Genomic DNA, 25000 nt, shown 5'->3' on the forward strand with positions numbered 1-25000 from the left:
TTTTGTCCTGCTCCTTTAAGTCAGGTCCTTCTGGGAATAGCAGCTTCACAAAAAGCTGCAATGTCAGGTCTCATGTGCTAAACTTTTATGGCTTTATAACAGTTGTTGTATTTGCATAAACCGTCCTTGTGCTGCCCAGGAGATACGAGCGTCTGCACACAGCCTCTGATCGGCACAGTGGGGATCCATGCTGCAGCTGCACACCGGGAGTCTGCGCCTGTCTGGGTCCCGCGTTACAAAAGACTGCCACGTCCAGACAGCGGGTCCACAGGAAGTGATGAAAGCAAGTCTCTGGGATCCAGACGCCTGTGGCCGTTGCGCTCGGCACATATCTGGGGATGGAGGGGCTCTCTGGCCTAGACCCTCAGAAGGGATCAAGCTCCTCCCACGCCAAAGCCAGCCCTGCTTGCGCGGGCTCCATTCCACCAGGGGGTGCCCTTGGAAAGGCGACAGATTCCGAGCTCTTCCTCACGACACCCGCCAGGCTCGGCAGCCTCCCAGGCATCGGGAGTGCTGTCTAGAGGTCCAGCCACGCGGCCTGTGGTGCCAATCAATGGCGAGTCGCTCGTGCTTACAGTCGCGGCCGTCGTCCGGCGGGTGACCTTTGCGTGCCGCTCGCTGGCTCGCGGGCCGGTCAATGTGCTTTTGTCGTGGACGTGAACCCAGACCTGCTCAATGCTGAAGCCACAAAGAAGAAAAGAGGTCCCGGCGTCCATCGACAACACGGCAACTTAAATGTTACCTGACGACCGAAATCGATGTGGCAGTCCGGGTTTTGCTACCGCGGGAAGCTCGGGTCGGGGGCGAGCGCCGTCGCTTTGAGGTGGGAGGCACAGAGACATTCCGCGCAGGCTCACAGACGAACTTCCAGCCAGGAAACGGCAGCTCGGATCCCCCTACCGCCTACGGATGCTAAAAATATCGATCGACATCTTTTGGCTTGAAGCTCGAGCCAGAGCCTGATGTGAAAGTTGAGCCCAGTAACGAAATAGGGACAGACCCGGGAACAAAGCAGAATTTTTCATCTTCTGTGGGGCTCCACAGGTGAGGCAGCACGTTGAGAAGCGACACTCCCATTACAAGGGGCATGACCTTTGCGAGATGATGCAGCGCTGAGATACCGCCCCGCTGCCGCTAAGGTCAGCATGAAAGTCTCCCCCCAGGCAGGGGCATCATGAGAGCTTCTCATCTGTGCACACACTCACACACGCAAACACACACACAGAGACACACAACACAGACAGACACACACACTTACACACAAGGACAACCATGCATGACTCTTACACAATCACACTCACGTACAGACAAACATAAGTGCATGCGCACCACACAAGCACACACACACACACACGTGCATGCACACACGCATTTGCATACTACATCCTCACACACACCCTTTTTATAGCAGAAGACGCGAAGACAAAAGACGTACACTTCCCCACTATCTTGTCCGGCGCATACAGACGGGCCTCGTGCTGGGCAACGCTGTTCCGGCAGGTTAAGGCGTCGCTACTCTGCAGAGGGCAGCAACTCCCCTGAGCCCAGCCTACTGACACCGGGGTCGCGATGCTCTCTTCGTTTCTGTCTCCTCTGCGCCACTCCCATAATCCTCTCTGTCCCGTGGCCGGCGCAACTCATCTCCCGAGCCGCGGGGCTAACTCGCTGACGTGACAGCCTCATATCCCCATCGAGCGTCTCGTACGCAAAAACAAACACACAGACACAGCACTACCGCCACCATCAGCTCCAGAGAACGGCCCAATCACCTTCCAAGCAATCCGTTTCTACAGTTCCATTTATCATCCTGCAGGGAGCAGGGCCACTCTGCTAGGGACCGGATAAAGGCCGGTCCAGGCCCAGTCCTGAGAGCCGCAGGCCGTGCCCGCTATTTCACGCCTGCTTCAGGGGCTTCGAAGGAGCCGAACTACACGCCTTGCAGAAACGTTCTCACCACGTACCGGTGGTGAGCGTACCGGCTCAACTCGCGCGTGTGACGGTTCCTTCGCTGCTGCCGCTGCACACAGGGGCCAACAGGGGGAGCCTGGTGACGTGAGACGCTCGTGGCCTGGGGCTGTATATCACGCAGGCTGGGGAGCAGGTGGCTTCAGAGGGCCCCGATTACGGGACAGTGGTATAATGGCCAGGCCACAGGGAGGGCGCTTTACAAATGGATGTGGAAAAGGCACCAAGGGCTTGTTAGCAGATACTGTAAGTGATGTAGAGGAATGCAGGCACACACACACACACACACACACACACACACAAATAAACATGGACTATCACCTTTGCTTCTAGCAAGAAACTGCAAGAGAAAAAGGAGGGATAAAAGAAAGTTAAGTAAATGATCACCTTTCCTGTCTGGAAGAGGACAGATGGCAGCAGATGGGGATGAAGAATGAGTCTGCGTGTGCGTGTGCGTGTGTGTGTGTGTGTGTGTGTGTAAGAAAGATAGAGTTCCTTAAACTCCCAACCTAAAATGGGGAAAGGTTCTTTCAACACGTCCAGCTGCCTGCTAACCCTCGTGTTGAGCCCAGCGTGTCCCTCCTCCGTTCAGGGTGAGCGAGCCGTGACGAGCCCTGCCCTCGGCCCGGAGAACCGCCCACAGAGGAGGGGCAGTCAGATGAACGAGGAGAGGAGATGAGAAAGAAGAGGAGCACAACGCACAACGCACAGCAGCAGCAGCAGCAGCAGCAGCAGCAGCAGCAGACCACCGACACACAGGCAGCAGCTTACAGCAGAGAAGGACTGACACACGTCTGAGCTTTTTATGCACACACACACACACACACACTATGCTGATCAGCCTCGTCTGCATATTAATCACACTCACCTGTTCCCTCACTGATTACTTCCCCATATAAACCTGGTTTCTTTTGTCTCGCTGTGAAGTGTTGTTTGTCTTGTGCCTGCATACCGAGCCTTCCGCTAAAGTCCCCAGTGCTGAACATTCCCAAATGTGCCTCAGCCTGGTTAGTTTTTTTCATAGTGTTGTTCTGTTACCTTCGCTCAGTCTCACACTTCATCCAGATTCCATCCTGGCCTGTTCTCACGGTTTCCGTCTTTTGGTTCCATTCGCTCTCTACACGCCTTGCACGTGGATCACTTCCCACTAGCATTTCGTTACAAACACACACACACACACACTGGTGCACATGCAGGAACACACGCCTGAACTAATGTAACAATTCTGCTATTGCTTACTGAAAAGAAACAGAGAGACAGAGAGAAAGAGAGAGAGAATGGAGGGAGATGGGGAGGAGGGGGAGAGAGAGAATGGAGGGAGAGAGGGAGGAGGGGATAGAGAGAGACAGATTATCAGTAGTTTCTCTTTCTCTCCATTTGTCTCTTTGCTACAAACCCATCACTCAAGCGGTACTGCATAGCCAGTAATTCCCACACACACACACACACACACACACACACTGCCGACACGCTGACTGGCAGATGATAAATGAATTGGCGATTCACTCCTTTCTCTTCCACCTTCACAATTAATTAGGCTCACAGGCTGAACATCCAGACACTTCACCTTGGCACACACACACACACACCCACGTGCACACATGCGTACACACGTACACGCACACCTTCACTGTGCTCGTGCGGTGCAGAGATGTAGGACCAGGTTCCAGTGTGCAGGACTACAGCAGGAGCTCACCCAGGATTATTGGAGTTACTGGCCAATTAGTTGCACAAACGGAGGGCATCAGACCCCATGCAGTGAAGAAGCCATCTGCACCACCGACACCAGAACCAGACAGAAACATCAGACATAAAACACAGACTCAAACCCGATTAGAGAATCGGACCTAAACAAAATAAGACCTACACCTCAGGATCAATCCCAGCAGCAGAATCAAAATGATGCGTATTTAGTGTCGGCGGTAACCCTGTTCTAGTGCATAGCGTCCGGATGGTGGAGGTGGAAAAACTTAGCGGTTTCTCTGACTCCTCCACCCACTCACCATTTCTCTGACTCCCTCCTCCACCCACTCACCATTTCTCTGACTCCCTCCTCCACCCACTCACCATTTCTCTGACTCCCTCCTCCACCCACTCACCATTTCTCTGACTCCCTCCTCCACCCACTCTCCATTAACTCTGCTGTTCCCTCTTCTTTTTTCCTCTCCCTTTCCTCCCTCCATCCCTCCTTTCTCCTCCCTTTGCCCCGCGTTCCTCGGCCCGCCGGTCGTAACGTGGCGCGCTTAATGAAGGATCGTGCCGTCGCCGCTGCGCTAATCAAGGAGCCAATTACCACGCACGTGTTCCCTTAGCGGAGTAAACACAATTACGGCTATCTGATTAGCCAGCCACCAAACAAACCCGTCACGCAAACACACGCAACAGCGCCGAGACTACGCCGGCATGCCCGGACTCGGCGCTTCATGTATGGAGCCGTTTGTCTATAAACGAGCAAGGGCGAGGCCGTGGGCATCGCTGTCCATGCCACGCGATCACCGTGTGACAACTTTGGATCACAACCAGCTGGGCGACAGATCGACGATGCGACTGATGCCTGCCATTGATTTCTACATCACAGCGGGTTGTAGGTGGCTGCTAATCTCCATGTAATGCCACTAATCTCCAAACGTGTTTTATGCCGATGACAAAGATGGGTTGTTTTAAACAACCGTGATGCGCCCGGGTCACCCGCAGCGGGTCGACACAGAGACGCCCCGTCATGCAAAACACAGTGTGATGGGAGAATAACATTACCCGGACACGGATAATAAAAGTATACAGCTGTTCGTTCTATTGGCAGGAGCGGGGGACCAGCAGAGACGGACAAACAAGGACCCAACTGGAACGGTGTGAGGGAGTCAGGAATGACATGTGAATTTGATTAGAGTGAAATGGAGACAGGCCGATGCCTCATCACGAACCTGGACAGTTCGAAAGACACACACACACACACACACACACACACTGGGAGGAAAGGAGGTGGGGGCGAGAGCGCTTGATCTGTGCATGAATGTGTTTGTGCATATTACAAACTGGAGAGCAACAGTTACTATGGAAACGGCGAGCTACCTATGTGGACGAAATAAATGGTACGTTAAGACATAACGCCGACAAGCTGAGGAGAACCTTAGCCTGTGCACACACACACAGACACACACACACACACACAGCGCTCCCGAGGGTTCTCTATTGATATGCATGCATGCTGTTCTCTTCACTTCTAGCTGCACTTTGTGCTCTTGTAGGACTTCCCAGGAGTGAGCCTGCTCCCTTCCTGGTGTAGTCGCACAAACACTGGGAAACTCTCCTAAAAACCTACACTACCATCCAACTCACGCACACATACACACACACACACACACACACACACACCCCAGCCCATCACACACACACACACACACACACACACACACACAAGCCTTCTCCAACTCCTCCTGTGACAAAGGCAAAGCCAAGCCTCCAGCACGGCATACACTCACACACTCACCCGATTTCTCTCAGTTGCAAAAGTCAGAAGGAGCCAAGAGCCACTGGCTTTTTTGAAGTCATTATGTTTAATGCCAGCCTACTTTTTTTTGACCCACATTAGGTACTGAAATGAGACAATCTCACATTGCAGCCTAACTAGCTAAATCACAGCACACACATGGAACTGGATACGTAAAAAGATCCCTTGAAAAGCACGGCATGGGGAGAACGCTTGTTAGGAGCCAGCCAGGTCTGAGCTTTAAAAAACCAGCAGCACTCTCACATGATAGTTTCACCAATAATATTAATCATGTTCAAGAGTCTTGAAAGACCATCTGTGAAGGAGAAATGGGATTTAAGAACCATGTGCCAAGTCACATGTTTGTTTTCTATGCTAACAGGTGAGAAAGTGGTAGATAATTCAGCTAAAAGGGGCATGTGATGGGCTAGGTGTGTGTGAGGGGTTCTGTGTGTGTGTGTGTGTGATGGACTGGGGTGTGTGTGAGGGGTTGTGTGTGTGTGTGTGTGTGTGTGTGTGTGTGTGTGTGTGTGTGTGTGTGTGTGAGATGGGCTGGGTGTGTGTGAGGGGTTGTGTGTGTGTGTGAGAGAAGGGCTGGGCATGTGTGTGAGGGGCTTGATGTGCATTCGTGCGTGTGTGTGTGTGTGTGTGTGTTAAGGGCTGGGTCTTTTTGTGGGAAGCTCAACCCAGTTTGTCCTTGTGTTGCTGAATGTGGGTTTGATCCCCTGTGACATATCTACATGGTTACAGCCCTGATGACTCGATAAGAACACCGAGAAGCCACTAAACCCTCACGCGCACACACACACACACACACACACACACACACACACACACAGCTAAAACGGCAAGCCATAGTTTTACAAAATACACTATAGGCCTACGTGCTCTAAACAGGCAACGTCTATTACTATAAAAATTAGAATACAATTAGAAATGGTGCATTTTGAGGAAAGCGTATTGGTAGGATATTACTGAATGTATTAGAATACATAAAAAAATTTATAAAAAATAAAGCAATCTAACAATTAAAAAAAACGTTTAATATATTAATGAGGGACATAAGACAATGTGTCACACAATCATGCACCTACATAGATACAAACTGGACTTCCCTCACTAACAAGTGCACTCAGTTAAAACACTTAGCAGCAGATGAACACAAAGAGGAGAATGCTCTCTCAGACACACACACACACACACACACACAAACACACACACAAACACACCTTAGCTCTATTTAGGCCTCAGTCTTCTGGCAGACAGGCTGGGTAGACAAAGTCCCCCCTCATATTCATTCACACTGTAAGTAGTCCCACACTGGACTCAACGTTCTTAAACAAACACCCGAGTGATACTGCTATGACCAGAAGTGAAGGCTTATACGCCCCATAGACTTCACACTATAGGCCCTGACCGGGTGAGCTAGCACAAGGGAAAAGGGTTAACATAACCGTGAGTGAGTGAGTGAGTGAGTGAGGCATCATATTCCACGCCTGATTACAAATCTCTGATCCCAGAACAGTACTCCACCCTCTGTCCCCTGCACATTGGGCTACAAGTCACTACATCTACAAACCGTTCAAACTTCTGATTTAATCTATTATACATTAGTAGCACAAAAACGTACGTTCAAATCGTTTCACGTCGGTACACAAGAAAAAAAGAAAAAAAAAAAGGACAAACGTGTTTTAAATATGAAAGGACATTGCACAAACCAGCTGGAACCAAAAGGCTGCGGCTGTAACGCTATTAGTGCTAACGCTAATACGGTAGACGTTACCGTCGCGCACAGCCACTGACCAAGTGCTACGTCTTAATTGCACTACACTGCCCATTCAACTGCCGTACAAGACTCAACGAGGCTGATCTAATTACGTGTACATAATATCGTTAAGGTCATATCACACACACACACACACACACACACACACACACAGCTAAAACGACAAGCCATAGCTTTACAAAATACACCATAGGCCTACGTGCTCTAAACAGGCAACGTCTATTACAATAAAAATTACTAAAATATTTTAGAACATAATTAGAAATGGTGCATTTTAAGGAAAGCGTATTGCTAGGATATCACTGAATATATTAGAAAACATTAAAAATATATATAAATAAAGCAATCTAACAATAAAAAAAAAAAACATCTAACATTTAATATGTTAATGAGGGACATAAGATAATTTGTCACACAATCATGCACCTACATAAATACAAACTGGACTTCCCTCACTAACAAGTGCATTCAGTTAAAAGACTTAGCAGCAGATGAACACAGAAAGGAGAATGCTCTCTCAGACACATACACACACACACACACACACTCACACTCACACTCACACACACACACACTCACACACTCACACACTTGAACAGTCTTTCCGCTGTGTATTATTTGCTTACCCATCTCAGCAGGCTGTGTTGTAATGTGCTGTAATTATCCCTGATTGTCAGAGAGAGAAATCAGACGTAAATGTTCATTTAATTACAGAGGAGAGAGACAAAATTAGGAGGACAGAGAAATATTTTTAAAAATGAGCGTGCGAGATAGAGAGAGAGAGAGAGAGAGAGAGAGTGCTAGACCTGAGGGTCTGACGGAATGAGGCTCCCTGTAAGAGACCCACAGATTGTTTGATGTCGTTCGCTCGAAGGAAAAAAAACAAATCTGCCTTTAAAATACGGGACCTTGTGCCTCAGAATGTCTTGGTTACACAAGCCCAGGGACAAAGGTCTCCTCTCAACCTGCCACTACAGATTACTGTTTAAAGGTTAGGAGGTGGGACGTGCACGACGCCTCACGATAGCACGCCACTGTCGACTTCTTCTGATGCCATCCAGTGTGAAACAGGCAGCGTGGACTCTGCTGTATTAGAAACTGCCCCCTCCCCTAGTGTTTACGCTGTAATTGGACTGCCCCAACAGCCATGGTTAGAGGAGGGTCACTGTGGACTATCTGATAATCAAAGCAATCGCCAAGGTTACCGAATGAGATAAACAACATCAAATGAAACAGACTCTCTCACGTTGCAGCTCTGGCATGCAGTCCGAGCAGTGGCTGCACGTAAATTAAATGGCATGTCAAATAGAGGCTGGGGGAGGGCTGACATGGGGCTGGAAGTGACCTCGTGGGTCACATGCTGTGGGCTTCAATTACGCAGCAGCTGGTTTAAACTGGCTGAGGAAACCGACACGCGACTGACGGAAAAAAGATCCAGCCGTGAGTGTGAGAAGACGGAGCTCATGGCCTCCACGGTTGCAGCGGTCTGTCGTCACCTTCGGCTCTGTGGGGTCCATGTTCCCAGGTCTGGGCGTGTCGGTACACATGACTGGGATGAGATTATAAGCTCATCGGCACCACTCATCGTCAATGTGGTCGCTTCCAGTTGCCGTCCTCCAGTGACTCAGCAACCAGCTCTCCACGGCAACCGGACTCCACAGCAACGGACAAAATGGCCTGCTGCTCTGAAGTACTTCCATGACACAGACTAGCCTTCTGGGACTCATATTTACAGCCAATTTAGTTACATTAATACATCAAACACAACAGAAACACAACAACGAACCGCATTTGTGAAATCTGTCAACAGCATGCGGTGAGACAAGCAGGACTTGGCATGTTTTTGTTTTTTGTTGGGTGTGTGTTCATATTCAGCGTGTCAGGAGAGGAGCTACTGGCCTGGTTTTGAGGAAAGCGGCAGCAGTTATGCGGACGTTCCGGTCGGGCTGATTTTGGTTTGGGGTCGTGACAGTGCATGTGCAGCCCACGAGGGTTTGAAGACTGACTGAGGAGCTTTCGCACGGCTCTTCACTCTGGGCGCAAGAGTGGCCTCCTCCAGAGAATTTATCGCTCAATCTGGGGCTGAGATCTCTGTGTGCCTGCCTGGGTCTCAGGTCCAGCGGCAGGACCGGCGCCAGAGTTCCAGGCCATCAGACTGCGTCTAAGCGCTCGGACCCTGTTACAAACGGCAGCCTGTGGGCCTCATGCTGCTTCCACCATCTCGTCCGTGCGCATCCGACTGAACTTGCTAAACGGCACGTTGGCGCTTAACTAAAGCCTTAAACTTCCAGCCACCGCGGCTGCCTTATCGAGCTCTCCCTGCAGTCTGGCCCTTCGTCGCCCCCTATGTGTGCAGAGTGGTACTGCAGCAAGCTGGGGAACATTAAAGATGGACGGTAGAGCCGGTGCTCCCCTGCTTCTCCCGGTATTCCGTGTGCAGGGAAGGAGACGCATAAGTCTGGATGAAAAGAAGAAAGAGGGTAATAAAAGCACGGCAGCCTGCCTCTCCAAGCCTAAACAATAGAAGGGAGGAAAGACCGTGCCGCTTTGCAAATCAAATCAATTAGGCCTGCTGTTCCGCTGATTAGGGCATCTCCCTGTGAATAATACCACTGTAATGATGAGCAACTCAAACACACACACACACACACAATTCATCTCACAGTTCTGAGTCTCTTTCAGGTTTCAACAGACACCAGCATTAACCCTCTTCTGGTAACAAGAGAACAGGACCCAGTGTGGAGTCAGTTTGGAAGCGCTTGTGGGGAATGCTGGGAACTGTAGTGCATGTAGGCCAGACCCTGAGGGAAACCCCTGGAAGTTCAACCCCTGGCTCTGTGCCTAACCCATTCAGGGCGCATGCCTGGCCACGCAGCATCGGTGGCGTATTTGTTACCGTGGAAACGCTACATGCAAGAATGAGGAGTGCGATCACCACATGGAGTGGTCGCCTGTTCTTGTCTTTCTCCTCCTCCTGGACCCCACAGGTCGGTCTCTCTCTCTCTCTCTCTCTCTCTCTCTCTCTCTCTCTCTCTCTCTCTCTCTCTGCCCTGATGGGCTAACACGCACACGTACAGTTCCAGCATTTAGGGCGGGAGAACAACCAACATGCCAGGTCCAGTCCCGCTCACCTCCACGCCTTCAGTGAGCAGGTGTGAAGCAGGACAGGGTGTGAGGTAGCGTGAGGCGGGGCTACCTCATCTGTTATGAGGCTGTTTATTAGTCTGCACTGCCAAACACTCCCACGTGCGTTCACCTGCTTTACATTCCGATGTGCCTTAATGACTTTCATATTCATTAAACCAAACCCAGAGAGTACTCTCACTTTGTATGTACATGTGCAGGTGTGTGTGTGTGTGGGTGCATGTGTGCGTGCATGCATGTTCCTTTCTCCTCATTACAACCCCTTCCCAGACCTCAGGGATCCGAGCACATAAAATTCTCATTCATTATCCCTCAATTAATTTAGTGGCATGCCGGAAAGCCCAGCCTGCCTGTGCATGCGTATGTCTCACGTGGGGTGTGTTCAGCACGCGCCCGCTCTGCCGTGTTGCAGCCGTGCCCGACGGCCAGATGGCTGGGCCGGAGATACTCCGGCTTGGGCACACCCCACACGAGTGCGACCCAGCCAAGGTTGCCAGCTACTCCAGGAAGTCCTGATCAGCCACTAATTGCGTGGGTGTGGACATGAAATGCATGCTGGGTAATGTAGTGTCCCGCGATGCTGCAGAACCGCTGCTAGTGGAGCCAAGAAAGAAAGCCTATTGTAATTTTGATCAAAAGAGCCAAACAAGAATAGGTATGCTCTTTGTGGTGTGCCTCGGGGTACACAGTGGTACAGCTCGAACAAGCGGTACACCATCTCAGCCCTTGGCAGCAACATGAAGGGGTTTGGGCTGTTAGGGAGACGAGGTCAAGACAGGTCACAACGGAACGTTTTCTGTGGGAATAAAGGCAGAAGGTATTACTGTGGGGCCCAAATAGGGCTGGTTGCCATGGGAATAGTGATACAGGTCAGAGTCATTAGCAACAATAGCTGCTGCCAAGGATGATTGATGTCTCCTTGGAGATTGCTAGGGGACAGATGTTGAGCTGGCTGTTAAGTAGTTAAATATGCAGGACCCTGGAACTGCGAGCAGCGTGCAGAGCTACTGGGCAGGCCTGCGTCGAAGCAGTCGCTAATTATATGCAGCAGTTTATTTCGAGCTCAAAACCATCAACACTCTCTCTCTCTTTTTCCCTGTCTATCTCTGTTCCTTCTCTCTGTCTCTGTCTCTCCCTCCTTCTCTTTCTCTTCCTCTCCTCTCCATCTCTCCTACCTTTCTACTCCCATGTCATAATTTCCCAACTGTTCCGGATCTGAGCCTGTAACTGAATGTGTGGAAAGTAGCATAGTGACAATAAAATGTCCCTCCTGTGTGCAGTCCTGTAACACATCACAACGGGCAGACGACATATAATATCCATATATATATCAACATTATCAATATAATATGAGAGTGTTTTGCCCAACAGAGTTACCAATAGGGCTGCCAATATGTCAAATGGATGCTCCAAAATTCTTTCACAACATGATTTTTAGGAAGGTCTCATCATGACAGCCTTCTTTGTCTTCCCACCCTCTTTTAAAAATGGTCCACGCCACTAGGCATCTTAAGCAGTAAACATCAGTGTGAGGGCTGTACCATAACGTGGGTTGTAGGGGTACCTGGGATCTGCTGTGCCAGTCCCAGTATGGCCCTCAGAGTACTGACCATAAACAGGCATTATGCCCTGCCCACAGCAACACATACCCGCTGAGAGACAGGTGGCATAGCAGAAGAGGGCACTGCCATGCACCTGACTGCAGCAGGAGAGTGTAGTCGGGTCGGGGAGTCAGGACCTCAGCCCCAGGGCACGACCGCCACACACAGAGAGAGCATTCACCCCTCCAACATGGACAACACACATGCAAATGCCGATTTAGTGGCCATTAGGGAATGTGCCCAGCAGGCAAGCGTGAAACAAACACACACACACACACACACACACACACACACACAGCTTAGCAGCTGGAAGGCCTGTAGTCTCTTTAGATAGCAGACCAAGTTACTGAGGTGGTTATTAGTGATTACTGGGGAGCGTAAAACCAGAGTGGGCCACAGAATCAACCATGGCCTTCACAGGGAACAGTGAGCAGATCATTCAGCGTTGGGCGTCATTTCCTAATTCTTCATCAATAAAGGACAAACAATCGATGAAAATCATTAAGTAATAACTGACATCCTAGCACAGTGCTGACATCAGCATTAGGAAGGTTGTGGAATTTGTGGCACAGTTGTGGAGGAGTTTCTGCTCCAAACACCACAGGGGTGTAGACCAGACCAAGGAGAAGCTTCCAAATTCAGACAGAGAAAAGATCCAAGGCTCAACATTACCCCAAATGTGTTATTGTGTGTGTGTGTGTGTGTGTGTGTGTGTGTACATCTGAAAAGGTTCCCAAATTGTAGTGAAGTACACAGGATGTTTCAGACATAGTTCCTTCATCAGACATGCAACCACACATATGTATGTGTATACATGTGAATGTGTGTGTGTGGTGCATGTATGTGTATATGTATGTAAAAGTGTATGTGTGCATGTGTGTGTGTGTGTCTGTGTGCATGTATGTGATTAATGACATGTGTCTGTGATCCGTTCTGTCCACATCTACACGTGCATGTGTGCGTGGCCCCTCCGGGCCCCTGTAGACCCCTGCAGGTTCCACCCACCTCTCCTCTTAGAGTCCTTTCTGACGCTGGGTCTGGCAGCAGGTTGGAGCTCGGCCTCTGTTGACATATTAAGTCCTTATGCGTGTAGAGTGAAGCTGGATGCCTGTGGCTGGCTCATCTAGACGGGCTTCCCCTCTGCCTCGCGCGCAGTCAATCGCTGCTTCTAGCCCTGATGCTGCATTTCGAGCGCTCCCTGCAGTGGCTGCACACACACACACACACACACACACACACACACACACACACACATCAGGAAAGAAAAACATTTTAAATTGTTTCAGTGGAAATATTTCATTAGGCATGATTTCTTAGAGGCTTTTACAAATTGATGACTGATTACACATGAGGTGCTAGTTCATTAACCATGTACTGAAACCTCATGCAGTTTGTTTGTGTGTGTGTGTGTGTGTCATTTTTTGCTCTATAATCCATCATCAGGACACTGATCACTGGGTGCTTTCTTCACTCTAGGCTACATATATGATTGAATAAATAGTCTGACAGGTACACAGGTATGCCAAAACCACTGCGTATGTAAGCAATGCACTGTGGGAGCTCTTCTGCTGTTTAGACCTTCTTTAAACACACCTCCACTAAGCCCCACCCTTCTTTATACACACCGCCACTAAGCCCCGGCTCTTCATTAAACACACCTCCACTAAGCCCCACCCTTCTTTATACATACCACCACTAAGCCCCGGCTCTTCATTAAACACACCTCCACTAAACCCCACCCTTCTTTATACACACCGCCACTAAGCTCCGGCTCTTCATTAAACACACCTCCACTAAGCCCCACCCTTCTTTATACACACCGCCACTAAGCCCCGGCTCTTCATTAAACACACCTCCACTAAGCCCCACCCTTCTTTATACACACCGCCACTAAGCCCCGGCTCTTCATTAAACACACCTCCACTAAACCCCACCCTTCTTTATACACACCGCCACTAAACTCCGGCTCGTCATTAAACACACCTCCACTAAGCCCCATCCTTCTTTATACACACCGCCACTAAGCCCCGGCTCTTCATTAAACACACCTCCACTAAACCCCACCCTTCTTTATACACACCGCCACTAAGCCCCGGCTCTTCATTAAACACACCTCCACTAAACCCCACCCTTCTTTATACACACCGCCACTAAGCCCCGGCTCTTCATTAAACACACCTCCACTAAACCCCACCCTTCTTTATACACACCGCCACTAAGCCCCGGCTCTTCATTAAACACACCTCCACTAAACCCCACCCTTCTTTATACACACCGCCACTAAGCCCCGGCTCTTCATTAAACACACCTCCACTAAACCCCACCCTTCTTTATACACACCGCCACTAAGCCCCGGCTCTTCATTAAACACACCTCCACTAAACCCCACCCTTCTTTATACACACCGCCACTAAGCCCCGGCTCTTCATTAAACACACCTCCACTAAACCCCAGCCTTCTTTATACACACCGCCACTAAGCCCCGGCTCTTCATTAAACACACCTCCACTAAACCCCAGCCACCCCTTGCCCACACAGGCATGTTCCAGTGCCACTTGGGTGGCGGGTGTCACCTTTCATGTGCTAATTGGTCTCAGTGGCACGGCAGCATCTCAGCAGGCGACGAAGGAGAAAAAAAAAAAGAAACAGCAGATCAAAAGGCTCCCGTTGCCCATGGCAGCCGAGCTACAGCAATGCGACTCGGAGGAGAGCTCAGGAAAGAGAATGCTGGAGCCAGCCACGCCATGGCACCGTCCCAATCAGACAAGAAGATGATATGATGACAGACGATGGGTGCCACCATACGGAATTAGCATTCCTTTCCAGCCAAGCATTTTGGGGGGTTTTTTTTTGTTCACTTGTTTGCATGATCAGATTTCCTTGCAGTGAATGTGGCTGTGCACATTCGGAAGTGACCCAGATAGTTTGTGGAGGCATAAATCAAAGCCGTCGTGGGTGGCTGAGGTTTTCCGTCCTGCATCCAGCGCGGAGTGGAGGGCTACACTGTGAGGCCAAATGCTCCAGACAGCTGCGAGGTCTGGGAAGGTCTGCTGGCTTGTGTAGGGCCTGGGGGAGCCAGGAGAAGCTACGCAGACATCTCAGAGCAGCCCTCAAGACTGGAGCCTTCAAATCTGGAACCCCTGAGCCTGGAGCACCCCAGTCTGGAGCCCCCGCCTGGCCATGATGGCACCTCCCACTGTGGGCGGCACATTTCATTCCAGACGGAGCGAGCACGATGCTGAGCAGGAGAGAATCACACACCACTGTTTATCTGAGAGGAGCATGCAGTCAGCCAGTGAGCCAGTTCAAATACCTCCATTATATCTCTGAGAGACACATGGGGGGGAGACAGAGCACGCATGGCAACCACTGAAGTTGTTCTGTATATATTCCTTTTTTGTCTGTTCATCTCTTTCCACGTCTTCTCTTGGTGTCGGGTTTTTAATCACCATATTGTCGTGCCGAGACAGAAGGAGCTCGGTGTCAGCAGTCTGAGCCCAAGCAGCTGGGATACACAAGCAGACGTGGCACACTCACAAACAGAAAAGAGATGTTTGTCATTTGGTTTTAAGAGCTGATGAATCCCTGCACCGACATGAACAATGGGGAAAGGAGCTGTCCATGGTGCTGAACTGCACTGGTGTGCCCAATTGCCTTGACTGCATGGGAACTGTCCATGGTCCTGAAACAGCTGTTTGTCCTTGTGAGACCTAGTTTCTCAGAGCCCATAGCTGGCCCCGAGTGCGCTGATAAGCAGACACATAGGAGAATGACTGGGAAGATGCCAAAGCACGGCATCTCAGGCGATTTCAAAAAGTGGGATGCATGCTCTCCGTGGGCAGCCTCTGTGCACACACCACCGACAGCAAAAGTACGAGCGAAGCTAAAATCCAAATGGCCCGAGACCAACTGTGATCCCCCTACCCGCAAGCACACGTGCACTCGACGCCTTCACAAGACACACGGCAATCACATCCACCAGACACTCAGCTGTTCTCACCAGAGGTGAGAAAAGAGAGTCTGAGTTGGAGAGAGAGAGAGAGAGAGAGAGATTTAAAATATCTAGGCTAAAGTCTCCTCCGGGACATGCCACACATTCGGCAATGGTGGGAAGAGAGGGGAGAAGGAGCAGAAGCAGGAGCGTCTGGCTTTACGGCAGCGGAGAAGCCGGTGACTAATGCCTCCTCCGAGCCCCCAGACAGGGACGGGGAAAATCCTCCTTCTGCTTCCTGCCCTGACGCGTCACTCGTCTGAAAGACGGCAGACGTGATCTGGGGGCTGAGCGGAGGCGGCGTGTCACTGCTGGTGTCCCTGTTATGCTGGTTTACCGGGGCTATCTCCTACAGCTGGATCCCCTGACGTGTTTTCCTGGTGCAAGAACAAACCCCCAGACAGGAGGCAGAAACGGGGTTTGTTAAAAAGCACATCACGTGAAATGGTTAGATGGGGAGAGCACCACTTCCATTTGCAGCAAACAGTCAGGGTAATTTATTAAGAGACGCACACAGCAGGTCCTCGTGCACCGTGCGGGAATTCATCGGCACCGATAATTTGATTAGTGTGTATGTGATTCTCCCCGTCCCGGAAATAAACAGAAGTTCTATCCACATTTACATCAAACTGAAGAAGTGCATTTAATTTAATAATCTATTTCAGTGGTAATTACACTATTAACAAATGTGCAGACCTCTGCAAAGACATGCTTACAAAACAAAACTCAGGCAGGGTTCACCATTCAATAGATCCAGTAATTAACCCTGTCACATTGTTAAACGGCTTAAGAATAGCATTGTTTGTCTGCCAGAACTGGCAACCACGTGTCATGATTGAAATTAGGCAGAGGGGTTGGGGGAGGAGGCTAGCAAATGACTAGAATGCGGCATTAACAAGAGCTTGGCACCTGGTGTTCCTCACACTCGCTTGTAAAAGGAAGGTTGCCAGTTCAAGCCCCACCACCGCCGAATTGCCACTGTTGGGCCCCTGAGCGAGGCCCTTAACCCTCAATTGCTTGGGTTGTATTCAGTCAGAATTGTAAGTTGCTTTGGATAAAAAACATCAGGTAAATGTAAATAAGTGTGACCCAACTGAGGGTGGAATCTTGCCCACAGCAGGCTGATTTCACCCAACCTCAAGACCAGCACCTGCGGCTGCCTTTGCAACAAGTGCACTTTTCAGACACTGAAGCAGGACCTCACACAGGCTGTCTTTATTCTGACGACCCACGACGCCAAAAAAAACAAAACAAAACAGCTTTGTGTTTGACCAGGCCTCCACCTCAAAGACTCACGGGCCCGGCAGGTGACAAGCATGGCGAACGGGACCACACGTGGGTGAGATTAAAAGATTCCTGAGCAATGTCGCACATCGCGCCCGAGGACTCGGACACTCTGGAGGATTTCCAGCGCAAATCAGGGCTCTGACAGAGGCCCAGCTGCGACACCCCTTCCTCTCAGACAGCGTTCCTCCTGCCAGAAGCTGGAGTGAGCGTGTCAGGAAAAGGGTAAGCAGGAGGAGGAGAAGAAGGAGAGACAGCAGGAGGTCAAATGGATGGCTGCCAGGAAACACACTTAATCCCCATAAATCACCCAGCGCTGACGCTCTGATGGCGCCTGAAGCCGTAGGTGCTTACGGGCCCCCGTATCGAGATCCCACCCCCACCCACCCCCATATCTCTATGGGCCAGCAGGCCACACTGAGCCTCCAGTGGGTACGCTGTAGCTGGGGGGCTGGCCTAGGACGGACGGCTACCCTGTTGAAAGAGCAGAACTGATGATGCAATGCAGCTGCAGTGGAATGCAGTGGAAGGATTGTTTGAGTGTACAAAAAGCCGCACACACACCCACACACACATTCTTGCCATCATCGACACGACAGGGACTTTCCCCTCACCATCTGTACCGAGTCCCAGTTCACCTCCTGCTCTGTCTACACTATGCATATTTAGGATGCATACAGGATCTTGGACCAGTTCAGAGGCGTACGTGATCAAATGCACTTCTGAAATATCACACGGGCCCACTATATCGGTGACTCAGGGACTAAACAGGCATCGAGATCCCAGAGAACCCTGCACAGAGCACGCCTCCATTTACACTTACACTGCTCCTATAGAAACAAAGACGGGTCATATCCATAACACCCACTATATTTACAGTAAATAAATGTAAACCAAATTAATCAACAAATCCAGCCACAACAAACTGGTGACATTTGTACAACTAATGAGCTAAGAAGACTCAGACTATATTTATACTGCAAAGGCATTAAAAAATCCACATCTTAGAGTTTCAGTCATGGAGAAGGCATTCCTGCTGTGTGTGTGTGTGTGTGTGTGTGTGTGACAGCCTTCTCCTGAAAACTGTCTGCTATCTGGGTCATGGAGCCTCTCAATCTCCTCCTGTCTCTTCCATCAGTGATTGTCTCGTCTCATTTAGGTCAACGCTAATAAACTCGAAACCCGCCCTGCGCAGCCTATTAAACAGGGAGAGAGGGGAGAGGAGAAAGAGAAAGCAAGCTATGGAGTTTGCCCCATTTCCCTGTGCCTTCCTCCATTTTTCCGAATCCTTTCTTCGGCTGCGTGCCGTCGTGATCTGGTTTCAGCTTTGTGGCTGTCTCCCTCACCCGCATGCTGGAGCAGTGCGACTCGCAAATAATGATGCGACTTTGGCCCACACAGAAACCCCAGCAGCAGAGCCGCACGGGGCTCGGGGGGCACACGACTCTGATGCATGCGCTGTCCAAAGGCTTATGGGATTCTAATGATACTGTTGCCTCATGATGGTTACACGTGAAGCAAACCATCTTAGCTCTGTAAAGGCCATTGCTATAATAAATGAACAGGGCTGTGTGTGTGTAGACAGCACTGGCAGTGAGTAAAGATGGCATTATTCAGAGTCTGGTGTGCGTAAGCACTTGTGGAGGGCCGGTCTCCACAATTGAAAATTTCTCCGATCTCATATACCGGGATATGGACAACATTCCTACCTTCAGTTCCTCTGTTGTGACATGTCCCTGGGCTGCAGGCACGATGCGGGACAGCACACAGGGCCCAAGGGGCCTTAATAAAGCTCAGTGACGCATGTACAGCGCAGACCCGTGGGCTGACAGCTCCGCGGTTTACATGACATCCTAGAGAAGAGCGACTCTCCACGGGGACAGACTGCGCTGCCTGCTCCAGGATTAGAGGAAATATCACTACAGACAAACTTTTCCCAAGCAACTATGAGAAGAGCCCCACCCCCCCCACCAGTGGGACTGCTCCAAGATCAGTGGAAAGTTTACCATTTCGATTTTGTAACTTGGTGCATGTGAAATGTTGGTTTAGACAGTGTGCTGAGATATCTGTCTCTCCATAGTTATCTGTCTCTCTCACACACACACACACACTCACACACACACACTCCCTCACACTCACACACCATTATCTACTTATTTCTCATATATTTTACTCTACCTTAACCCCTCTCTCTCTCTCTCTCTCTTTCTCTCTCTCTCTCTCTCTCTCTCTCTCTCTCTCTCTGACAGTCCAGTGGGTCAGTGTGCTCTGCTGACCTATTGGTCACCACAGTAGAACAATCTTATCTTCCCAGAAGGTAAACAACTCAAACAGACCTCGAAGTGTGGATGTGGGTGTGTGTGGGGTCCAGCAGAATGATAGGGAGACCTTGCCTACTTCTGTATTTATTTGTGGTTACTGTTAAGGGGGCATTAGGGACCTTGACATCACCTAGCGGGTGCAGGTGCGCATCTGGCATCCAGTGCTATGTCTCCATGGCCCAGATGGCTCTGCCATGACACATAGCATCTCCCAAGCCAACAAGAATTGCTGGGGTACACTTCAGCTCTCCCCTAGGCTAAGAGCATGGTGCTGGGTGACACACACACACACACACAGAGAAAGTATTAGTACTAGGCAGTACTAGACATTTTGGAATAAGAGCATAGACATCACTATTATGAGCTAACCCAAAATATGCAATGATTTTTTAAGTGGTACTAAGTGGTAAAACCAATCAAACCTATTTTGGATGCTTCAGAGTAGTGCCCTTCAGAGTAGTGCCCTTCAGAGTAGTGCCCTTCAGAGTAGTGCCCTTCTCTGCTTCCTGATCTAGCCGCCCGACTAACCATCCCGGCAGCTGTCGGGAGAAGCCCACTTGTGCCGAGTGACCTAATGTCCTAAATGAAAACTGTTTGTTGAAGGGAGGAAATGAGTCCTTTTTATTCCAAATATTTGCTTTGAAATTAAATTCAGTTTCAGTTTTAATGCAGTTTCGCACAGAAACGTTTCTGCAAATCTGGCGCACATACGAGTGGATCTGGAGATTACAAGATGTGGGCAAAAAACCCAGAAAATATGCGAAAAGGTTTAAAAAGCGTGCGTTCCAGTCCACCTGTGCTCCCTTGTGCCCTCTGTATCACATCTGCTCAGAGTGGCGTTCTTTAATAACACCCTGCCTGTGTTTAGGAGGAGTTCTTTAATAACACACTGCCTGTGTTTGGGAGGAATGCGCTCTCTAAGCAGAAGTAGACAAACAGGCTTTTGGCGAGGCTGCAGATCTACAATTAATTATAGTGCGATGACTGTAGGCGAGTGGCTGTGTCGCAAATTGAATAAGCACTCTGTTTCAGCGAAAGCGCTCGATTAGGACACATGGGGTGAGTATTGCTTTACACAATGGAGTTATCAGTGGCAGCGCAGTGTCTCGTTGTGATGGAAGAGAAGAAAGAGGGAGACAGGGAGGGAGTCAGAGAGACAGGCAAGGTGTGAGAAAGGTAGGGAGTGAAGGACAGAGGGAGTGAGACAGGGATGGGGTGAGAACAGGGAGTCTGGCTGCTGAATAATGCATGGATTTCCATTTTCGGAGCACCTGGATTCTCCCACCATCTGATCCGAGGAGCCCCGCTAACGTCTTTTCAGTCTCAGTATTCCCTCCCGTAGCGACACGCCACTCAGCACACGCACGTGTGCCGCCCCAACCTGTCAATCATCATCCATGTTGCCCTTTTGATGTTCCAGACACATCCCAGCTGGTTCACCAGAGTCCGCCCATCACAACAGGATCACAGTAGACGCTAATGAGATCAATTAACCCCTGCTACTATTTCGCTGTCTCTTTCTGTCTCCCCCCATCTCTCCCCCTCTCTCTTCCTCTCTCCCTCTCTCTCCCTCTCTCTCATCTTTTCCTCCATTCCTTGTAAGAGTGTGATGTTCTGTGGACTGTGTCTCACATATTCTGAGCATACCTTACTGCAGCTAACATTTACGTTCAGTCAAACCAATCAAGATGTGTCCAGGTGAGTAAGGCATGGCCATCTGTGCGCTAGCCGTTTCAGGGCTCCCGGACCGGTGTGTGTGGGACTGGGAACGTGGGTGTGGCTTTGACTGTCTAACACTATGACGTTGAAGCCCCACACAGAAACAAGAGAATGCTGGCACCAAACCATCAAAGGGAGCAATCCCATGTCCCAACTCGCACACACATACGCGCACACAGGGACACGAAGCGTCAAACAAATTGCTCTAGAAGGAAATAGATATTACAATCACACTCTCAAATTTGGAAAGGAGGAGGCCTCTCAAAAATCCTGCCACCGGAGTTTAACTAATTACTGCTACTGTGAAAAGCTTTGTCTCTGTGGCAAGCCAGGAACAAAAGGACACACAAACAGGAAAGGAATGTTCGTGGTCACATATATGCTCTCTGAATGCCTTAGAAGTAATTATGTACAAGGCATAATACCTGTAATATGGAAGCACAGTTATGACTCTCCAAGTCTTATAGAAGAGCACTGCATATTAAAGAAGGCCAACCCAATTTAACTTAATCTAACCTAATGATTTAATGTTGTTTTTTTGTGTGTGTGTGTGTGTGTGTGTGTGTGTGTATGTGTGTGTGTGTGTGTATGTGTGTGTGTGTGTGCGTGTGTTGACAGACTGTAGCTGATAGCAGGGATTAGCACACCGCTCTGGTTCAGTCACTAGTGCGCAGCGTATGGGAAGCATCTCTCCACCTCCAGCTCAAAGCCACCTTCTCACAGGTTCTTTAAGCCTTTAATTAGTGGCATTGGTTGTCGTGTGCCTACCAGACACAGCATGATGCCACAGTCTGTCTCTGTATGCTGGGCCTGTGTGAGGAGATCACGAGGGAACTCGTGCTGCGCTTTGCAATGAATTTGTTGGTCTTAACTTCCAGAATTTATGAAGAAGCAAAGCATTCAAATGTATACAGACGTTCTGAGAGAGAGAGAGAGAGAGAGAGAGAGAGAGAGAGAGAGAGAGAGAGAGAGAGAGAGAGAGAGAGAGAGAGAGAGAGAATACTTCCCATACGCACTTAATCAATCCGAGGTGAGTAAACAAACTTTAAATCATTATTTCCACTCCACGGAGAGCTGCTTTACACCGCACGCTGCTCGCCTTATTCCCAGACAGAGCCGCAGCTCACATCATTCTGGTCCTTCGTAAGGGAACGTCACACTCTTCACGGCGCGGGGGCGAACCGGAGGTTCCTCTCTTCTGCTCAGATGTAAAGTGGACTTTCTTGCGCCCGTTTTCCACACGTGCTTTCATTTGTGTAGCGGGGGGCGGGTGTTTTTTTTTCTTTCGTGCTTTTTTTTCTTTTCTTTCCCCACACGTTTCATCATGTGGTCCGCTGACACATCGCGCGACAATGCCGGTGACTCGGACGGGACGGGACGGGACGGGACGGGACGGGACGGGGGGGGGGGGGGGGGGTACGATGCGCGCACGTCCTGTTATTTCCCGGCGGAAACACCGGAAGAGCGCGGAGCGTAAAGCGGCTGCACGTGACAGTTGAGCTTGGCTCGCTCGGAGACGTAACCGAGTTTACTCCCGCCACGGCGCGCGCCACACACCCTCCTCGCAGTAAGAGCTGGCGCGCGACCCCACGAGAGGTCGCTTCGCCGGGTCTCATTTGTCCCGAAACGCGTTTCCGCTCGCGGTACTGAGCTGTCCCACATATTAGCTAGGCTCTCGTGGAAGCGCGTAGATCAAATGCGGAGGGGGGGGCACTCTCGAGAACAGAAAGTTGGCGTTTAATGAAGGAAGGCGTCATCAATGATTCAGAACACTTAATCGCGTCGCACGCTGGATACACAAAGCCCGCGCGGTCCCCCCAAACACGGCCCACACCCCGCACTCTTCAACAACGTCCAGTACACGCCCCAGAGGCACACGCCCACGCGGCGGGGTCATCGTTTGGGGTTTAGTAAAGTGTTCAGGACGTGCTAACAACGGCACATTAACCCCGTACGACCATGCCACGGTAGAGACTCCCGCTGTGGATTCAGAGTCTGATTCGGGGAGGAAGGGCAGCCAGCCGAGATGTGAAATGTTCTCCCTTCTCAGCTGCAGACGAAAAAACGCAACCGGGCTGAGCGCGCCGTAAGCCCCCCGCGATGACGCAGCAGACCCGGGGACTCCCGGGGCTCGCGAGCCAGGAGTCTGAGCTGTCCAGGACAGAGGAATGTCATTAACGCGCTTTAAAACCAGCTGAATCATATATAAACAATTCTCTAGCTGGTAAAAGAGAAAACACACGGTCTGTAAGGAGTATTAAAAAAAAAAAAAAAACACTCCTCCAAAACAATTCCAAGCACAATCCACCCTTCACTGACTTCTAATGTGGAGTCAGTAACAGATGGTTAAATATTTGATGGGGTACCATGTGTGGATAATTGGTAAGCTTAAAAGGCACTTTATCTCTAGTAGTTGGGAGCATTTAACCTTTAGCCTCGGAGCAAGCGGCTGTTCACCAGACAGGCCTCGTCTGACGGGGGTCAATCAGTCTGCTCTTTAGGACCCTTTCAGATTTAGTTTCAATTTCCATGCTCATACTTACAATAAGCCTCTCGCAGATTTGACTGGGTTTGAAGAATGGAGAGCAAAAGAGAGTGAGGGGGATTCAGAGGTGGAGAGGCTTACATCACCCATCACACACTCAACATTTTTAAGATATGTCAATCATCACCTTGTGTGTAAAGCTGTAACCATCAAATGGGAACATATTACAAATGGAATCTGGAGTCCGTACACAGCTTTGTGTGGTAAAAACATACGCTGTGCACATCAGTACAGCTGCTATAGTTTAACATTTACATTCAAGTCTAATTCTGGGGTTGTGGGGGGGTAAGCTACTGAAATTGATTGTTGGTTAAATGAGCAATACATGCTGTATTAGTATATAAATGGTATATAAATGAATATTCTTCTAGAGCATCTTTAAAAGCTGACTGCTCACTCCAGAAAAATACTTAATGGATAAACCTTTCCCTGACGAAAAATTATTTTATAGTCTCAGCACACAAAAATACAGCCCTAATAGACCAAATGGCAGAACAGGGTTACAGACAGACATAGCAGTGGTGAGAATTTCATGACTCCAAGGCTGGTTTCAGGGCAGGCCATACCACTGAACTAGCACATCTCTGGCTGTGGTTGACAGACAGACATGCACAGTGTGTGGTGCTCAGAGCTCCACGTTTAATTAAGCTGCGTGTGAAGTCCACAGCACACCACCAGCGGGATAAAAACACTAATGTATAATAAGGTCTTGCCCATGCGGTCTGCCCGACGAAATAACTGCAAGTGGGGGGTCATGAGTAGTTAAGAGTTGAAAGGTTACGCAATAAGACTAAGGGGAGAGATAAAGAGAGGGAGAAAGAGAGAGGGAGAAAGAGAGAGGGAGAAAGAGAGAGGGAGAAAGAGAGAGAGAGGAAGGTGCATGGACGACTCGAAAGCAGCTCAGACACCAATTTCATTTGTCTGGGTGCTCTGTGAACGTGAGACTGACAGTGTAAATTATAAAATATTATGAAATATTGTCACTTTCTTCACGCTCGACCTTCAAATTAATTAAACAAACAGGTAGACACAAACACACACATGCCCAAACACCTGAAGGTCTGCATAACCTTAGTTTCAGCGTGGAGAGCAACCTGTATCCTCCAGCTGTTACACGTGGTGGTGCAGCAGCAGTACACAGTCCAGTTTCTCCTCGG

The 25000-nt window shown here is 49.8% G+C and overlaps 1 protein-coding gene across 5 annotated transcripts in view; it reads right to left on the reverse strand.

Moving 5' to 3' along the window:
* dab1a (DAB adaptor protein 1a) overlaps nt 1–25000 on the reverse strand; it is a 153172-nt gene that overhangs the window by 46529 nt on the left and 81643 nt on the right. For all 5 annotated transcript variants that reach the window (XM_035524747.1, XM_035524752.1, XM_035524749.1 and 2 more), the window contains one exon: nt 12989–13190. In XM_035524747.1, the coding sequence (XP_035380640.1) occupies nt 12989–13055 (67 nt within the window). In that variant the 5' untranslated portion in view covers nt 13056–13190. The remainder of the gene's footprint in view (nt 1–12988; nt 13191–25000) is intronic.

This window comes from Electrophorus electricus, chromosome 3 (genome assembly GCF_013358815.1).
Source record: "Electrophorus electricus isolate fEleEle1 chromosome 3, fEleEle1.pri, whole genome shotgun sequence".
NCBI classification, from domain to species: domain Eukaryota; kingdom Metazoa; phylum Chordata; class Actinopteri; order Gymnotiformes; family Gymnotidae; genus Electrophorus; species Electrophorus electricus.